General features: G+C 36.6%; 1 protein-coding gene across 1 annotated transcript in view; it reads left to right on the forward strand.

Annotated features, from left to right (window-relative positions):
* Mob3 (MOB kinase activator 3) overlaps positions 1 to 17,769 on the forward strand; it is a 33,358-nt gene extending 15,589 nt beyond the window's left edge. Inside the window, exons 3-6 of the mRNA XM_067083314.1 lie at positions 3,592 to 3,819; positions 4,025 to 4,140; positions 6,711 to 6,865; positions 12,497 to 17,769. Of these exons, the coding sequence (XP_066939415.1) occupies positions 3,592 to 3,819; positions 4,025 to 4,140; positions 6,711 to 6,865; positions 12,497 to 12,524 (527 nt within the window). The 3' untranslated portion in view covers positions 12,525 to 17,769. The remainder of the gene's footprint in view (positions 1 to 3,591; positions 3,820 to 4,024; positions 4,141 to 6,710; positions 6,866 to 12,496) is intronic.
* The last annotated feature ends 1,535 nt before the right edge of the window (positions 17,770 to 19,304 follow it).

The following is a 19,304-nucleotide window of genomic DNA, read 5'->3' on the forward strand; positions in this document are numbered from 1 at the left end:
TCAGTGAAGTTTCTTATGGAGACTTCACAGTTGGTGCTGCGGTCAGTCAGGAGGGGGTATTGGATGGTCTCGGTGGATCTAGAGGACGTGTACCTCCAGATTCCTGTTCATCAGGATTCTTGGAGGTACTTAGGCTTGGGTCTTCTGCCGGCACCTTCCAGTTCAAAGTTCTCCCCTTTGGGCTGACCACATCACCACAGGTGTTTACAAGGGTCATGTCTTCTTTTTAAAACCATTCAGGTTAAAACCATTCAGGGCACTAGGAATTCGACTAAACCTTGCCAAGAGCTGCCTAGTGCCAGCACAATCCATGACTTATTTAGGGATGAGGATTCTCTCTCTTCCTTTGAGGGTTTTCCCAACCCTGGAGAGGATCCAACCAGTCCTGTAACAGGTAGAGGTGTTCCTGTCCAGCAGGGAACAGCTGGTGTCAGCTTGGAGAAGCCTCTTAGGGAGAATGTCTTCTCTTTCTCTCTTAATTCCAGGGTCTCGTCTCTGGATGCACTCTCTGCAGGTGTGTCACAGGAATCGCGGGGACTTCTGCAACGAAAATGTGTTCGTAGTCTGGAACGATTCTTGCCTGTTGGATCTTCTGTGGTGGTCAGAAGAAGGGAATCTGACACCTGGAAGGTCTATCAACTTCCCTCTTCCCGACGTTCATCTGTACACAGATGCCTCAGATCAAGGTTAGGCCTCTGGGGGGATCGGGAATGAGAGGAATCAGTCAATCTTCGGGAACTCAGGACGTTAGAAGAAGCCCTGAGGTGTTTTTCAGATCTAGTGCCCAACAGAGTAGTGGCTCTGATTTTGCGACAACATAACTGCTGTGTCGTATCTGAAGAACTTGGGGGGAACGAGATCAACAGAACTCAATAATATAGCTCAGAGAGTCCTGAGATGGTGCGAAGAAAGGAAAATGTCTCTTGTTCCTCAATTCGTATCGGAGAGTCTCAATGTGCTGGCTGATTCTTTAAGTCGCTCTTGTCAGGTATTGGGGGGAGAGTAGACTTTGGCTCAGGACGTAGTATGTCAGGTTCTCCGGAAGTGGCCAGCAACGGTAGATTTATTTGCAACGAGATTGAACCATCGTCTTCCAGTTTACTTCTCACCAGTGGTGGACCCCATGTCGATAGGCACCGATGCGATGCTACAAGATTGTAATCGAATGCAGGTGTATGCCTTTCCTCCCTTTGGGCTCATTCATCAAGTAATCAGGAAATTGGGGGAGAGTGTCAAGACGGATATGACTGATAGCTCCTTGCTGGCCCCAGCGACCTAGGTTTCCAGAACTCCTAGAGCTTCTCACGGAAGATCCGATGTTCCTACCCATGCGGAAAGATCTTCTCAGACAACTGCATTTCCACCATTATCACCCAAACCCTAGCATGCTAAACCTAGTTGCATGATTACTATCGAGTGAGCAGCTAGACAGACCGGACTCTCTAAAGCTGTGGGTAGACAGCTTTCTTTCAGCTTGAGAAAGCCAACCCGCAAGCTTTACCAGGTCAGATGGACAATGTATAGAAGTTGGTGTCATAAGGAAGGCCACTCCATCTCTAGAGCTTCTATTGTTAAGATAGCTGATTTTCTGTTATTCCTTAGGAAAGTCAAGGGACTTTCGTATTCGGCTATTGCTGGCTACCACTCAATGCTTAGCAGTACATTTAGCTTCCATCTCCCAGAGATTTCTAATAGCAAAATCATCCATGATTTATTATGTTCTTTTAAGATTGAACGTTTTGTCTTGCGGACTCAGGCCCCTCCGTGCGATTTGTCGGAAGTACTTCATTTTTTGCGTTCCCTTGCTTTTGAACCCATTGAAGCTCTAATGTTAAGACAGCTGACTAAGAAGGTGCTTTTTCTTACGGCTTTAGCTACAGCAAAAAGGGTGGGTAAGCTTCAGGTGGTTTCTAGGCTGGTCTCCTGTGCAGGAAATGATATGCATTTGTCTTTTCTTCCAGAATTCATGGTGAAGACAGAGTCGGAAGTTAACTCTCTTCCTCATTTGTTTAGAGTTCTTTCTCTGCAAGAGTTTGTTGCTGGCGATCCAGTGGAGATGTTTTTATGTCCGGTGCGAGCATTAAAAGTCTATTTATCAAAGGTTGAGAAACTCCATCCTCATCCGCGTACACTTTTTGTCTCTCCGGAATCCTTCCCGTCAGCTGTCAAAGAATGCGATCAGTTACTTTCTGAGGGAGGTGATTTCCCAGGCCTCTCCAGGTTGTTCTTCGTCGTCGTCAAGCCCTGTCTTACCCCGAGCACACAGCATTCGGAGTATTGCCACTTCATCTTCCTTTCTAAGGAATTATTCAGTGTTTTCTGTTCTAGAAGCAGCTACTTGGAAATCCGTCTCAGCATTTACTTCCTTTTACCTAAGAGACGTTCAATTTGCCTCGTCGGAGGGTTATTCGCTTAGTCCGTGTGTAGCAGCTAACTCTATCATATAGGGTGCGTTCATTTTAACTGGGGGTATTCTCTTAGTCTGTATGTAGCGGCTAACTCTAGCATCTAGGGTGCATTCAGTTTAACCAAGGGGGGCATTCTCTTAGTCTGTATGTGCGGCTAACTGTACAGTTTACCTGAGGGGGTATTCTCTTAGTTCGTTGGTTTATAGGTTAACCAGATAGAAGAATTCCTTTTTTTAGGCAGCGGTGATAGTATAATCAGAGGAAAGTAGGTTAGTATGTCTCTTTAACTATCGTAGTCTCGAATAGTTTTCCCTACAAGAGTCCAAGGGGGTGCTCTAGTAGGCTAGGCTTTCTTGTTGACGCCGAGATACTTCGTGGCTGGTCGGTCGTCTGACCCTTTCCTCAACCCAGATGGGTAACCCAGAGGGACAGCAGCTCTGCACACTGCAGCACTTCCTCCATACATGAGAGGTTCTGAATAGCCACATGGGAGGTTGACGGATGGAGACGATACTGACCTGACTGACGACCAAAGTACTCTCTAGCATGTCTCTTCACCGAAAGCATCGATCATTATGGTGAGTGTAGGAATAAACAAATATCCTATGCAGAGCAGATTGGTGAGCTACCATCTCTGCGGTTGGTAAAAAGGGGCGTGCAATAGAATTGATCCCTCCCCCTCTAAATGTTGCTAATCGGGCAAATTCAGGTGTTCAGGAAGTGTATTGCAATATGAAGTTTTCATAATAAAACTAATATTGTAACACCTACCTGAATACCTGAATGATTCCCGCTCTCCGTTCCCCACATCAATTTGACCTTGAATAAAGCAATTGATGAAAGTGGGCGTGTCGGCACACACCTGTGTCAGTGTTACCAACCGGTTGTCGTGGTATCTCAGTTACAAGATTTTACCTGCAGCATTGGTAAGACTGGCTGTTAAAATTCCCAATAGTGGGATTGGTAATTGAGGTTGTTTGGGCTAGTGGCATTAAGGGCAAATTCAGGTGTTCAGGTAGGTATTACAATATTAGTTTTATTATGAAAACATCATATTTCAGTAATAACAATAATACCTGAATAATACACTGATACCTGAAACTAGGTCTTTATGATGTACTGTATGTCAGTGTCCCTTTTTTAAATTATACAAAATTTGTACAATGACAAATATACTTTCCAGTGGTTGATTTCTTCAATCGTATAAACCTGATCTATGGAACAGTTTGTGAATATTGCACTGAGAGTTCATGTCCCACCATGAGTGGTGGGCAAAAGTTTGAGTATCTGTGGGAAGACGGAGACGTATATAAGAAGCCGACACCCCTTCCAGCACCACAATATATATCACATCTCATGGATTGGGTTGAAAAGCAGATCAACGATGAGCATATGTTCCCTGTGACTGTAGGTTAGTATTTGGTGCTTATCAAAATGTATTTTTATGTTATCACAAAGTAAAAAAGACCATTATAGCTTTCTTGCTGAAATATGATAGTGAACTCATTTAGAACATTGCTTCAATTCTTTTTGTAGCCTTTTTTTTTTTTAGATGAATTTGACTCTCAGTAATGAATAACATGTAGTTTTAAATCTTTCTCTTGCATTCTTTTCAGATGTACCATTTCCCAAGTCATTCATTCGTCTTTGTAAAAAGATCCTCACCAGACTCTTCAGAGTGTTTGTTCATGTTTATATTCATCATTTTGACCGCATTGTCGCAATTGGAGCTGTGAGTTAGTTTTATTGTCAGAAGTTTAGGATGTGCCATATACGTATACAGTATTGTGTTTATAGTCATAATTATGGTGAAGCTTGTACAGTACAAGGATGTTCATATTGAAGTACAGACCAATGTTTTACACGTTTCCCTACAGAAAGAGTTACTTGGGGATGAGGTGAGGTATGGTAAAAATTGGAACCAGTGCATTGAAATTTAAGTTAAACTCATTAGTAATTTAGGTTGGGTTTTATAACAACATGAATATTATAAAATAGATGATTATTGAATAACCATATTACTTACAATGTAAGTGTAAAAGCCATGAGAATTTTCACAAAAATGCCTTTCTCCGTTCTAAACTATTCTCATAGTATTAAAAATAAAAACTTCCAATACATATAACACTAAAATGATATGTAAACAAAAAAAACCAGCAATCCATAAATTTTTAAATAGTTTCATCATAAACCCTTCAATCTTATATACACCCACATTTGTGGTTTCAGATGTCTTCAGACTTAATCATGTTAAGCAGACAATTCATCCATTTTCTGCAATAGAATGTTGAACTTTCATGCCAGACAAAAGTCACCTAGGAAAGTGTGCGTCATTCCGGAAGTTTTAGACGCTTAGACATTTTCATTATTAGTAATCTCTAGCGATCATTTATAACAACCCTAATGCTTGTACCATGGAATGATTCTGCCAAGAAAATTACCCATATGTGCTCCAGTGATGATTAATATCATACATTGAGAACTTGATCTTGTTCTAGTGGGTGATAGTTATACTAATTACGGTGTTAATTTTTACACTGGTAGTTTTCTGTATCTTGCACCCTCTTAGCCCTTAATGATGATCTATAACAGGCTTTGAGTGATGGACCGACTAACTCATATGAGCTATAATATTACGTGCCATACGATTTGGATGAGTTTAGTGGGAAAGATATTCATAGCACTTCAATGGTCCATAAATGACTTATGGCAACTGTAGTAGCTCAGCACAGGACAGAAAGGGATCAGTGTGCCTTGAGACTTGATGGGGGAATGTATTGTCCTCTCTGTCCCATGACATCTTTTTATTCATTTGCTCATAAATATACCCAATTCTTCTGTCGCATGATGTCTTTTTATCCATTTGTTCATAAATATACCCAAGGATTGCTGTTGGTTTTAGTTCTTATCTTTTATGATAGTATGTCAGCTATAATTGTAATTTTGCAAAGAAAAGTGAAAAGAAATAGAAAAAACATGTATACCTCACAGAAAGTTACTGCATCTCCCCATGTCAGTGAATCTTGTAAATATTGTAAAACAAATATGCTCAGAATTTGTTACTGATTTTAGTTCTTATCTGTTATGATATTGTGTGAGATGTAATTACAATTTTACAAAATAAAATAAAATAAATTGTTAGAAAAAAATTAGAAAAACATGTGTGACTTGGTAAAATTAGCATATTTTTATGAATGTCTTGTAAAAGAGCCCCCACACAGGGTTGTAAATACAGGCAGTTCCCGGTTAATGGCGGGCTTGGTTAACAGCGATCTGGTTTTATGGCACTTGTCTAGCAATGAAAATCGGCCATTTTCAGCACCGAAAATCGCCAATTTCTGCTTATCGGCGTCGATAATTGAGTATTGGCGCTGGTACATACCTAACAGAGGCACTGATAACCGAAAATCAGCGCTTTTTGGCGCCAATAATCCCCGAGCTCGAAATTCGTCAGTTTTCATTTAGCCGTGATTTTCGGTTATCATCACACCCTCAAACGGAACCCCCGCTGATAACCGGGGACTGCCTGCAGTCACTTTCAACTTCCCATGGAAGGTAGGGAAAAATTTTTTGAATATTTTTTCTTACACCATGTACATTTGCATATCTTCCTCTTTCCATTAATGTGTTTTTCTTAAATTGGTCAACCCTAAAGTTTTCCTGGTCTGGGGGTGTTTTTAATATATATTTAGCCTGTCCCTTAAGGGTTAAGTACAGCTGACATGGTAGCGAAAGTACTTTTGAGAGAACAATAGGTGAGGTGGGGTTTGAAAGCTCCTGGCAGTTGCATGTAGGTGGAACAATGATCAGCTGTTGATGAAGCACCTTGGAAAATGCCATGATCCTTGGCATCTGAGACAGTAAGCCAGACGTATCATTTTTCATCTTTGGATTTATCAGTTAAGAAAAAATAAATTCCTGGATCTAATTTCATTTTCTGTGTGGGTGTCTGATAATACATCTCTGTAAGAATCATTTTGAATAAGGAAGTTTTTGTGTTGTGCAGGAAGGGTTTTTCTATATTGGCAAAAATAATGCAAAAAAATAGGCTAAAAACAAGACCTTGAAAATTTAACGACATTCAGCATAATGCCCAGTGTCTTGTTTGGATAGTGAAATAGTAATATCAGCAATGCTGGAGCTGCCATTGCATTTTCTTAGGGAATGATATGTAGGTTTGGTTTTGTGGATAATATAGTTTGCCAACAAGATAACATGCCATCCAGAATTGTCTTATATTTTTTAATCTAGAATCCTAATACTTGAGCTTCAAGTGAAATTAATTGCAATTTTTTTTTCCAGGAAGCTCATGTGAACACATGCTATAAGCATTTTTACTATTTCATAACGGAATTTGACCTCGTGAACCGAAAGGAATTTGAACCCCTAAAGGACATGACAGCGAAGATTTGTCATGACAGTCCGGAGCAGCAAAGTGATCCCGACCCTAGAAGACAGTAAGTGTTATACATCTTTGATCTTGGTATTTATAGCTTGAAATAGTTGATAATAGAAACCCATCATTTCCGTTATTGCTGAACAGGTAGGTGTCGAGTTACATTGGGGTTAGATTCTTGCATCATGTTGTAAGCTGAATTTTCATGTAACTTGGTTTGCAATTCAGTATTCAGGTACATATGGGCTACCCCATAGCCAGACCCCTTTTACCTACAGTTACCATGGTTTCATCACCATGAATATGTTTTTATACAGTACCTTTCTAATCAGTCTTTACAGTACATAATGCATTATATACATTTGCTTTATGTCGAATTCAGTAAATTTTCCTGTTTACATTGTTGTGTTCTCTAACCATGAATTGTTCTTACCAAACATTGCGTCATTCACATTCTGCTGTAGATAAGACTCTTAGTATGTTATTTTTTTAAAAATTTATTAAAAAGCTAATACTGTATTAATCATCTGTTTTACTGTGATGATCAATTTCCATTTTGCCTTGTGATATCACGAACGCCTTGTGTACGTAACTTACCTTGTGTTTATGTCTTAATGTGGCGTCTTGTCAGTTATGACCCTGCACAAAGACCCACCGTTTAGCTTTTTTTTTTTTCATTCTAATTGCGAGTCATACTCAATATATTTACAGTATACAGGAGAATATTTTATTACTGTTGATGTTATATTTCATTTCACTAATTAATTTTCCAGTTCATCTCAGTGTTTTGTAACTTGCCCTATGCTTACATCCATGTTTCTTATAATTTGATGGTAAGCCAGTCATAACTGCCCCTAGTTTAAAATTAGTTAACCTTATTTCAGTTGACTCTGATGAATATCACACCTTTGTAATTCAGTACAGTATTGGAAAGTGCATAGCCATAAGTGGTCTTTAGTTTGATCAAAATCAATTTCCATTTTGTCATAATGTTACAAAATGCTTTTATGATGTTTGCGTGTCACATGTGGAGCGTATGCTTTTGGTGGTGTTTATGTTTTCACATTTACTCGAGTTTTTTTCAACTTCATTCTAAGAATGGATATTAACTCATGGTTTTTACAAGGTAAACGTTATAATCTTTTATCATTTTTATTTTATGAATTCATCAAAACTATTGACAAACTTTCTTGCTGCCTCATCGTGTACACTCATGGACCCATGAGTTTTTGCTATAAATTCTTGTTATTCATAACCTTCATGTTCTGTAAGGGTCTGCAACAGACTTATAGCCTTTGATAACTGTTCCATTTCACTGATTGGCCCTTGCCTCTACTTCATAATTAGGCTGGGTATTCATGATCAGGTTTACTCGTCAGTTCACCCATGACCATTTGACGGATGAGCATCCACATGAAAAGACTAGAACTGTCAGTCGGGTTTTCAAATCGAAGTCATCATCCTCAGTTCTTGTCTTGCCTTCATTGTGGCAACACTGTATGGCAGCGATGGAAACTCTGCTGGCTGATGAAGAGGTGGAACTTTATAGACTAGCTGGCAGCAATTCACTTAATAACTGGAAAAAAACAAAAAGGCATAAGAGAGTATAGTCTAAATATTGCTTATTAAAGAGAGATGTCTATTCTCATACAATATTAATAATAGGAAAGAAACAAAAAGGCATGAGAGAGTATAGTCTAAATGTTGCTTATTAAAGAGAGATGGGTGTTGGTTCAGTTTTTTACGAAATGGAGAGTGAAGCCTACTGACAAGACACTTGCCTAGGCATACACCAAATTCTGTATCACATGTAAATATTGTTTTAAATTTTTATTATATGATTTTGACTCATAAAGGCCTACAAATAGTGCTGCAGGGTCTAACAGTGAAATGAATTAGGCCTATATGTTATTTATTCATATTCTGCTTAGAGCAACTGAGATCCTTCCCAGATGAAATCCAGCGTCGAACTGTCATGAAATCATTACCTGTCCACACATGCAATCACCTGTCAGTTGGTCAGAATGATTATTATTATCATTCAGTAGATGAATTGAAATTCAAGCTTCCTAAGAATATAGTGTTCATTAGAAGAACAAGAGGTAATTCCATCAGTTCATCTGTTCTGGTGAGTGGACTGACTCCACCCACAAACTGTCGTCTACACGTAAGTTTTAATGTCAGATTTGATGAACTGACAGGTAAACCTGATCGTGAATACCAGGCCTTACAGGAGTTCATTGAAGCAAAACCTTTTAGCAGTTTCACATATGCTTTCTCAGTCCTTAAGAACTGTCGACTGTTGAATGTGGAAGTTTTATGTCTTATGCTATTGTTTTTTTCTTTTTCCGCCTTCATACTGATTAATCACATTCACTTTTAATTCCAGGTTGATATCCTTTCTTGCCTTTTCAGCTGGCTGAATTGTTACAATGAAAGTTCAGAGAGTAAATGAAGCAAAAATGACAGTTATTGTTCTCAATAGCATGAGACACTGTAGAGAGAGAGAGAGAGAGAGAGAGAGAGATGTGTTTGTGTTCATGCTTGTTAGTGGACCACAAACTATCAAACATGTTTGATTGTACACTGATACAGACTGCAGCTGGTGTACAGTCAAAAGTTAGTGTGCATCAGAGAACTTTTGTTGTAGATATTTTAGATGGATGAATATCAAACTTAGGTAATCCTTCCTATCTAGCCAAACATTTTTAAATTGCTTAATTGTATGATCATATACCATGCTGGATATACATGTTTGATAGTGCAAAGCCTGCTTTACAGGCATTGCTGGGATTGCTACTCATAATTGCTGCCTGCTGCATGATGTTTTGGAAATTTTTATGATTTTTTATAGTTTTCTTATTTTCCTAATTTTTTTTGCTGCTGCCTTTAATGCTGATTGTTGTAAGTTGCACCTGTTGTAAGTCTACACGTATCTGTATTTGTGTCTTCATGAGTTGTCGGCACTATTCCAGAATAATATTGTATTATTATTATTATTATTATTTTACTATTATCATTATTATTAATATTACAGTCTGACCTTGAAAATATGGCACCCTTGGGACCAGGTCACTGCCAGACCACAGAAAATTCCGAATTTTAGATATCACCCCTAAAAAACTGCTATGTAAACAGTCTTGCCAGCTCATTCCACATATATAGTGCTGTTATCAAAAGTAGATCAAAGTTTACGAATAATCACTGTCAATCGTTAGGTTAGTTCTTTGGTAAAATTCTTGCCTGCTCCTTAAGCATCTCTCCAGAAATGCTTACACCTTCCCCATGTTGGAGCTTAAACCTCTTTATAAGTGTACCGTCAAAATGTGATCTCCTCCACCCTTCATTGTTTTTCAGCACTTCAAACTTTTCTGGCTTTCATTTTCAGTGAAAACCTAAAAATCTGCTGCTTTTGTTTCTTCAAACCTGCATGTGTGTGTGTGTGTGAGAGAGAGAGAGAGAGAGAGAAGCTATTGGGCCCAGTTAGGTTGTTACACCGACACGTCCATTTGCAAGTCATTTACAATACAGTTGCATTAAGAATAATGATAATTTTAGTAAACTTGTTTTAAGTACTGTATACAATTATATTTCATGCATTATAGTCATACTGTAATATAGTTTGTGAACATAGCGAACGCATGCCATTTGCATTCTCTATCATTTACATTTGTAAAATCATCAGCCGATTGCATTTTACCGATATCATCACAGCCATTAGTTGCTAAATGAAATTCATTTCGGAGGTTCATTTTATACGTAAATTATCAAAGCACAGTTTAAAAATGCAACTTACTTTATTTATAAATGCAGTAAATTAAATAAAAAAAGATGTGGTTTCGCCAGTATCGAATGTTGCTTTTGGCTCTTCCAAAACGTTTTGTGGCCAGCACATTATTCGTTTCTTCTGCCAAGGCTACAATCGTAAATATAGTGGCATACTTTCTTAACACTTTCCTCTCCATTGAGTGAAGGATGAATAAAGATTTATTTTATTCTTATTTATGGAAATCACTGTTGAAAAGAAGCAAATTTTTAACAAGTCAACAACTGTAACACAACCCTTAATAAATGTGTGTTAGTTACAGTAACTGACAGCTGCAAACGGCTGTGTCTCGATTCGATTGTTTATGTAGCAAGCTGTTGTTAATTATAAGAAATAGTGATAAATTCTTAGGCAAGTCACAGTGTTGGTAAGCCTGATTTAATGTTTGAAGATTTGCATATAATCTAATGAACTTTGGCTTCTAGGCCTGTTTACAGTATTTGTTAAAAGCTAACTCGGATGTAATATGCATAATCAGTGTGTTCTACCGTTCTTTTGCATGCTGTATATTTTTGAGTTTCACAGATTGTTTTCATTGGAAATAAACTGTGCTTGTGTATTTACGGAGCAAGCTTCAGTTCCAAAATCAGATAAAATCCAAAAACTGAAACGTGGTGCTGCCCTCATAGCCACTCAAGAACTAATGGTGGCTGATTCAAAAACGTCCCGGACCATGGGAGTTCCCAGACCACGGAATGCCAATTTTTTTAGGTCAGACTAAAATTATTATTATTATTATTATTCAGAACATGAACGTTATTTATTTGGAACAAGCTCACGGGAGCCATTGACTTGAATTTCAACCTCCCAAAGAATATGGTATTCATTTGAAAAAAGTAACAGCAGGTAACAGGAAATACAGAAGGAAAAAATCAGTTATTAGAAAAGAAAAAATAAATTAACTTGATAAATAGATAGATAAAAATGTAAGTAAATTATTAAAATACAAGGAAAATTTTTTAGGGTAATATGCGGTGTATCCTTGCTTGAACTTTTGAGGTTCCAATTACACAGCATCATCAAAGAGACTGTTCCACAGTCACATATAGAAGCTGTGTCTGGGCATATTATAGCCATTCTCATACTTCTACAGGATCATCAGGCGCAGTTGCTTTGACTTGATTATTGTCACTCGGCTTTTGGTGTTCTTGTTTTGTAATTTCAGTTTGAGGGTACAGTATAATAATTCCTCTGCTGACTTTTATCATACCCTAGGCCTTATAACATTGTTTCATAATATTTTATCATTTTTTAAAATATTTTTATTTAATATAAAAAAATTATTTTTAGTTATATTTTTACTGAAGATACAATTTACCTTTTATTGAAGTTCTTCATTATAAAATTATTCTTGATCTGTTATATCCTAGTTATCTTTGGTTATCGAAAGAAGCAGACGACTGTGTCTGGATCTTAAAAAAAAATCTGGATCCTTCAAGTTTTCCTCAGAATAGTCACTATTACAGAAACATAAAAAGGGGGAATGAAAGGGATTAAAGCTAATTGAAGCAAAATCCTGAGTGCTGAATGAATCGCACCTCTTCAAGTACTTAACATTTGGTAATAAATTTGGAACTTTCCATAAGAGCTGAACTATTGTATTCCAATATAGAGAGTTTATAGATGGGTAGGGTTAGCCATATGTAACAGCAGTGACTGAAGCATACAGATAAATTTAAAATTCATCTTTTTATCTCTGGAGTCCAGAGGGCATGTGTGTAGAGAGTACTGCCTTTCTCTGTCTGATAGACAAGACGCGTAATCCTGGGAACATCTTGACTGCAAAATTAAACTTATACCATAATGATTAATGTTCATGTTATGTAAAAAGTTTTTAATGACTACTAACTGGTATCATCATTGCAGGAACTCTGTTGTGGGTAGCCGAACGTGAAGTTGAGATAAGGAAAAGGGTGTCATGTTTCGTCTGGAGGTGAGGAAGAACCATCGTAGTGATGGTTTGTGTCTTTAGAGATCAGCTTGGTCTTTGACAATAAGTTTTATAAGTTTTTTATGATTTATGTTGCCATATGTAGGTCCATTATTCCTAAATTTTCATAAGAAACGGTGCCATGGTGTACAAAATATTTTAAGAATTAATTTCAGTATAATATTACATTGGCTTTCATGTCTAAGACAGTTGCTGAGTTTCCATGTGCACTTTGAGACGACAAAAACAGGTATTTGTAAAATATTGGTTAACCTTTTTTCATGCTTTCTTCCTGTTAAGGTCATTTTATCTCTCAGTAAGTTTTATCATTGGTTAAGGCTATGAAATCTGATCTCCCTTTTGCATCTTTGTGTTTTTCACCCCTTAGAAGCAAAGGTCTAGGTCTAAAATTATTTTTATATCGAAGCAGGCATAAGGAATTATGTAAGAATCTCTGACGTATTAGAATATAGCTTGCAAGGAGTTGCAGGAAAAGTACAGTATTGTGTTGGAGCTTAACGCACGGTGTTATAACATGCACTTTGATAACTATAATACGGATAATCAGAGTTCAGAACTTTGATAATTAAATTTTATATTGATTTTTAGATTGGTGTAAAGAAATTTTTCTATCATATTAGAGTAAGAGTTATAGTTTTGAAGGATTTTTTTTAGCATTTTTGTATCCAAATTTAAGAATATAATGGATAGTCATATTTCTAACCTACTTGTTCTTCAGTTGTAGGTTCCCTAAAAGCTAACACAGTTTGTGTGAGCCTTTAGTCTAATATATATGTACAGTATACCCTAAAAATTTAGTTCTTTCAAGGTTTAAGGGTAGACTTATTCTTGTTTTTTAAAGGCTTATGGTTAGCTATGCCATCAGAGTCGGAACATAATATATAAATTATATATCACGAGATTTAAGGGCATTTTGGTTGAGAATAATTTTACTGTACACGTAGAGCATCTTAAAATTAGTCTTGATACTAATGATATTTTTTTTGTATACAGCTTGGCAATTTATACTGTCATGAAACATATTGGTTAAAATTATCCTGGTCTTGAATTTCACTTCACCACAATTTCTTCTTGTGTAAAGAAGTGTGCGTATTCTGCTAAATAGCAAAATCTGATGTATTATAAATGCTTATTCAGCCACTGATGTAGAAAGTAGAACATTCCATATTTGAAAATACAGCTCAGTGGTTGCTAAGTGAGGGGAGCTACCTCAGAAAGAGATAACGTAACTCACTGGATTTCCTCAGACTTTTTGTAATTCTTCTGTGTAGATGTCTTAGTTGAGCTGTACTGTACTGTAGACTTGTTTGGTGTTTTATTTATACTATTAATTCATCCAGGAATGTTGAGAAATAATTGTTGACATCTTCATATTTTCATCTTACTGTTAAATTTTGCTGAATGATATAAAGCAATATGGTTTTATTTTTATTGTGTTACAGTACCCCCTTTGTGTTAACAGATAACCTTTGCTGTTTTAGTATCTTGCTTGTTTAATTTGCATGCTTCCAATAATTGTTCCTTGATGTATTTCTTATGGTTTTCATATTAATGTAAACTTGAACATGTATCACTCCTTGTAAATTGTCATCCTGTCAATTTTTATATCATATTTAAATGTTGATCTGTTTATCATTGTTTCACGACTTCAGCTGCTGTCACCCAGTAGTGCATAGCAAGTAAAAGGAAAACCAGATGACTGTCTTGTATTTTATTATGATCTGTGATCAATGCTAGTTACACCGATGCTCCTTTTCTCTCTTAAAATCAATTCTTGTCGAGGCCAGGAGATCCCAACATTATAATAAAATCCTCTACAGGTGTGGCCAGGACTGGCAAAGTGTTAACTGCTCATTATCATTATTAAAGAGTAGTTTAACAGATCCCCTGAGTCATATTCCTAGACTTATAGGTCTTGCCTGAGGAATTTGTTTTTTTTAAGAGAAGTGAAAATGGAGCAAAGTTGCCTTATATTTATGTCTTGATTCAAGTTCCACCTTGAGGCATGCCAGACATTATGTACAGCAACCCTCTTTTCTTCCCAACTGCATCATTCTCATACCATCAACCACTGAGGCACTTGTTCCTAGTTCATTGCAGGTGGACATTTGGCTGTTTTCTGCTGTTACCTTTTTCCGTATTTATAAAATGTAGGGATTGTATGTGTTGGATTGCATTTAGATTCTTATAACAATATCATTTCTTAAATAGAATACAGCAAAAGTAATTTAGTAGTTAAAGAGGTAGTGTCCTAACACCTTTTAGTGGTAGCTCACCCTCGCTTTAACCACTGGTAGTACCAAAAATCATCTGCTATATTTGAAATGGTTTGCTTTCTTTGACAGTGACAAATGAAGCAAATGTAAAATGTAAATGGATTATATGATTACAAAACATGATTGGTTGTTAGCAAGTTTACATGTTGTGAAAATATACTGTATGTACATTTAATTATTTCAAGATAGAAGAGTCATATTAGCAAAGGAATCTTTTTTTACTAAAACAAAGAATCCGGTGAGTTTTAATTTTAAGGTCTTCTATACTTGATCTGGTTATAAATGAAATGTTTAAAAATTAAAATTAGGGATGAATATTGAGACCAGAGGTAGTGATATCAGTGATCAAAACATTTTTAGTGAAGTAGCTTTTGAGAGGAGTCAATCTCACATATTACTGCAAGGTCATGTGAACCAGTGTAAGGGAAGAGGGAATGCAAGATGAAACTGCTTTGCCAGTTGATGAACACTTTTTAATTACAGTTAACCTCACCTCTGAATTTGTTTCTTGTAGGCTGTGTGAGGTGGTTAGCTTCGTCATTGTGATTTTATTAGAGAATGTGTGTCAGTGCGATTTATAAATCACATTTTTCTATTGTTGTTATGCATGGTTAAAGGCTGTAGACAGGGTTACTTAGCCATTACAGTGAGCAAATAGTAGCTAAAATGGTTTGTGAGACATCCTCTGTAGGAGGCATCGCCTGTTTCACTTGGACCAACATTCACTATAATTTTAGGTCTGTTTAGCCGTAGATATGTGCAGTATTTTTTGTCATTTTAATCAAGTTTTTAGTGTCGTCATTTCTTAGCCATCATTTCCTCATAAGTCAGTATTTATTCTTTATTTCACATGCTCAGATAGGTTTTGTATACAGATTTTTCTGTTGCATTTGCTAAGAATAGATCGAATGTTTTTATGGATACAGGTTGATATTCATTTGAGTGTCGTTGGTAAATTGGTCAGACTTGATGATTACACCAGACTCAAAACATTTATTCAACCATTCAGTGCAAGATCAATATGAGACCTGTTACTCTTGTGTTTGTAGAGGGCGTCAGGGACGTTCAGTTAACACTATTTTTACATAAGTTAGATGAGGGATGGACACAACCACTGTACAATATATTTATTACATAAATTTCTTATATAAAATTATGATTACCCTTCACCACATATCCTAATTACATATGGAAATTACATGTAAACAAATGACATTAACACCCTGGGCCAAACCTTTGATCTTCAAATTACATTAGTAATCACAACTGAACTCAACCTAAACTCTTTACATAAAGTTAAATAACAAAAAAAAAAACCCTTAGCAACTGGACGATACATGTTTAGCATGTCTTGTCAATAAGTAGGAGGCCTGTGGTATATATATCCTTAACAGTGAAATATTTCCCTAATTCTGGTGCCTCTGGTTATTTACCACTTGCAATAGCATCACAGCAGCACAAGCCACTATGCTGGGCTTCACACAGTGGGCAAGCTGCTAAAAGGAAATATCACACTTACAGTTTGAAGTGACACATTACATTTAAACTTAGAAAGGAAACATTATGCTTACAAGATGATTTTCATAACACTTGCAATGAAAATATCAATTTTGAGATTACCACATTAGCAGTGTTAATAAAAATTCTTTTACTGCATAGAATAGGCCAGTTGAGTTAGTCAACCAGAACACACAATAAGCAAAACAAAAGTCTCTTACTACTGTTCTCTTAACAAGGATCTCCTAGTCCACAAACAGGGGAACCAACTGACTACTTAGCCCCTAACACATCTGTTGTATAGATTACAGTATATATATTTCCCCTACAGATGGCTTGGACTGTTAAGATAGGCCTTGCTGGTGAACCCTACCATGAAACAAAACTTTGTGATGCCTTTTGCATCCTCCAAACTGGTACCTGAACTTCTTTGGTTATCAGAGTGACTTGTAATTTACATGAGAGAAAATATCTGTCAGTTTGATGGTTGCCCTTCTCTAAAGTGCGAGTGCAGAATCTTGGGTTTGAAATGGAGAAAACTTCATTGTCATCTGTATAATCTCTATTGACAAGTTTTTTTTTAAGGGAGAGGAGGAAGGGCTGTCCTTCTGTGCTTAGTTCTGATACTTTGAGATCTGAGCTGTAATTGTAGAGGCATCATTTAAATAATATAATACAGTCTAACTGTTGGTGGTGTTTCCACAGTATTTTTGTTATTTTAGTAGTTAGCCTTGATTCATAGGTACACTTTACCACTTTGATGATTCATAGGTACACTTAACCACTTTGATGCTAGCTAAGCCATGTGCAACCCAACACTTGGTATCATAATCTCTTGGTAAGTTGATTTCATCACTTGGTATTTTCAGTTCTGAGCCATGGACTCGGAAACTAACTTTGCAGAATGTGATACTGAACTCTGTTTTTTGCCTTTAACCAAGTGTAATGACCTTAGTGAAAATAAATATATCAGTAAACCATAGAATTGCTTAGAAAATTTCACAGTTGTGTAATTTTTATCAGTTTGTATGTTCTGTTATATAATCTCATAATGAGTGCAATGTCATCTCTATGCAGTAATAGGCTAAAGACTGTTTGAGCTTTAAGTAATTTGTACTACTTACTTATCAAGGAACAATTTTATATGACATTTGGATTTGTAATCTTTTAACCTTAGGATTTTAACACTTTGAAAAGATCTCAGATGATGACTAGCTTAGGTTTTCTCTCTTACCATTTCATTTGCTTTTGCATAATAATATATGTGTACTGTAACTACATACATTATTGTATTTTGTTTGAGAAATGTTAAGAAGCCTCAGAGAAAGCTCTCATGTGTTTATCATCCAGTTCTTGAGATTCCTGGATCTTGGTTGCATTTTGAATGGAAAATTATAAATGAAGTTTCTATGTAAGAATGAATTTTTATTATTACCTTTTGATTATTGGGCCACTAGTGCACTTACAGCATTACATCTTTTGGTGATGTGACTGGTCTTGGTTAGTTAACAGAGTCATATTTTTCTGTTTGCCAACACTCAGCCATGTTGATGAACGACAACGCCACCTTATTTGCATATGCCAAAAAGCAACGGGGTTGCAGTTTCCCCTCACTTTGGTCTGTTGGCAAGGCACATGCACAGTTAGGCAGTTCACCATGCCATCAAGTGGAATGTGTTAGCAGACCTGCTTAGCTCAATTGCTGTGGTCAGTTTAGGAACAGATTAGTTCCTAAACCTTCGTACCACTAAAGGCTTTCTGAGATTTGGCAAATGTTGATGGTCAACCTTTTTGCCACCCAGTATCCTTAGTTGGCATAGCAAAACCAAAATAAAGTTTGGAATATGTTTATGATTTTGTCAAGTTATTGTCACACGACTGCCAAAATGTTATGAGAGATTAACTATACATGAAACGGACAAGGTGTATTAGGAAAATGGATATAAAACCTTAAAATTTTAAGCCCTACTTTCTACTGTAGGTTCCCACTTAACAGAAACACTGAAAGTAGCCTTTGTTTCAAGAAAAATTCAAAATACTTATTTTCCAAGTGTGATTTCTTCATGAATTTGACAAATAATATAGAGTAAGCTATATAATTATTTGACTATCCCTACCGACATGTCTGTGGGGTAAATACTTATGTTGGCATAGGACTGGATAAAAAGCCTACAGTAAATGAGGCAAATTAGCACCATTTTTTCCAGCCAAAGCCCTTTATGTCTTTCTAAGAACAGACTCCTCAGGCCAAAGGGATATTAAGGGTACAATGTTATGGGAAGGAAATGTAGTGCTTAAATTATCTAGGCCAGGGATTCCCAAACCAGGGGTCATGGAGGGTCTAACAACTATATCTTATTCAGCTTGAGAAAGGGTTAAACTTTTAGAAGGCTTATAAATGTGGGGGTCATGACAGGTTTGGTACTGCTGAAGGGATTACTAAAAAGTTTGGGAAACACTGGTCTAGGCTATATTTTAAGAGATGCCTTAGGTAAAGATGAAAGTTTAATTACATAATTCAAGATATGGTTATGTAAGATGAAGCTAAATTATATTTACATAATAAACACAGAAGGCTTATCAAAATAAAACAAGATCATAAATGTTGAATAATTTTGTGTCAGACGACGACAGCACAATATCTAGAGTTATCCCTATTATTTACTTTATAACCATTTTCTTTAAATTTCTTTAACAATCATAGAAAATTTTAACACCAATGTTAGGGGAGACACAAGTATTTATACATGCCGTGTTATTATTTTATACCCTCATTTCACTCCTTTATTGAATTATCACTGAAAGTTTAATATGGGGAAAATATCGTCATGCCTTGATATGTCTGCTCCAACTAGGCTTATTCCTATCGAAAATATCTTCCTATATGGGGCGAATGCAAAGCGGGGGAACTGGGTTACTGTAGCCCCAGTTGGTGCTTCAGAGGATATAT

This window comes from Macrobrachium rosenbergii, chromosome 40, assembly GCF_040412425.1.
Source record: "Macrobrachium rosenbergii isolate ZJJX-2024 chromosome 40, ASM4041242v1, whole genome shotgun sequence".
In the NCBI taxonomy this organism is placed as follows: Eukaryota; Metazoa; Arthropoda; class Malacostraca; order Decapoda; family Palaemonidae; genus Macrobrachium; species Macrobrachium rosenbergii.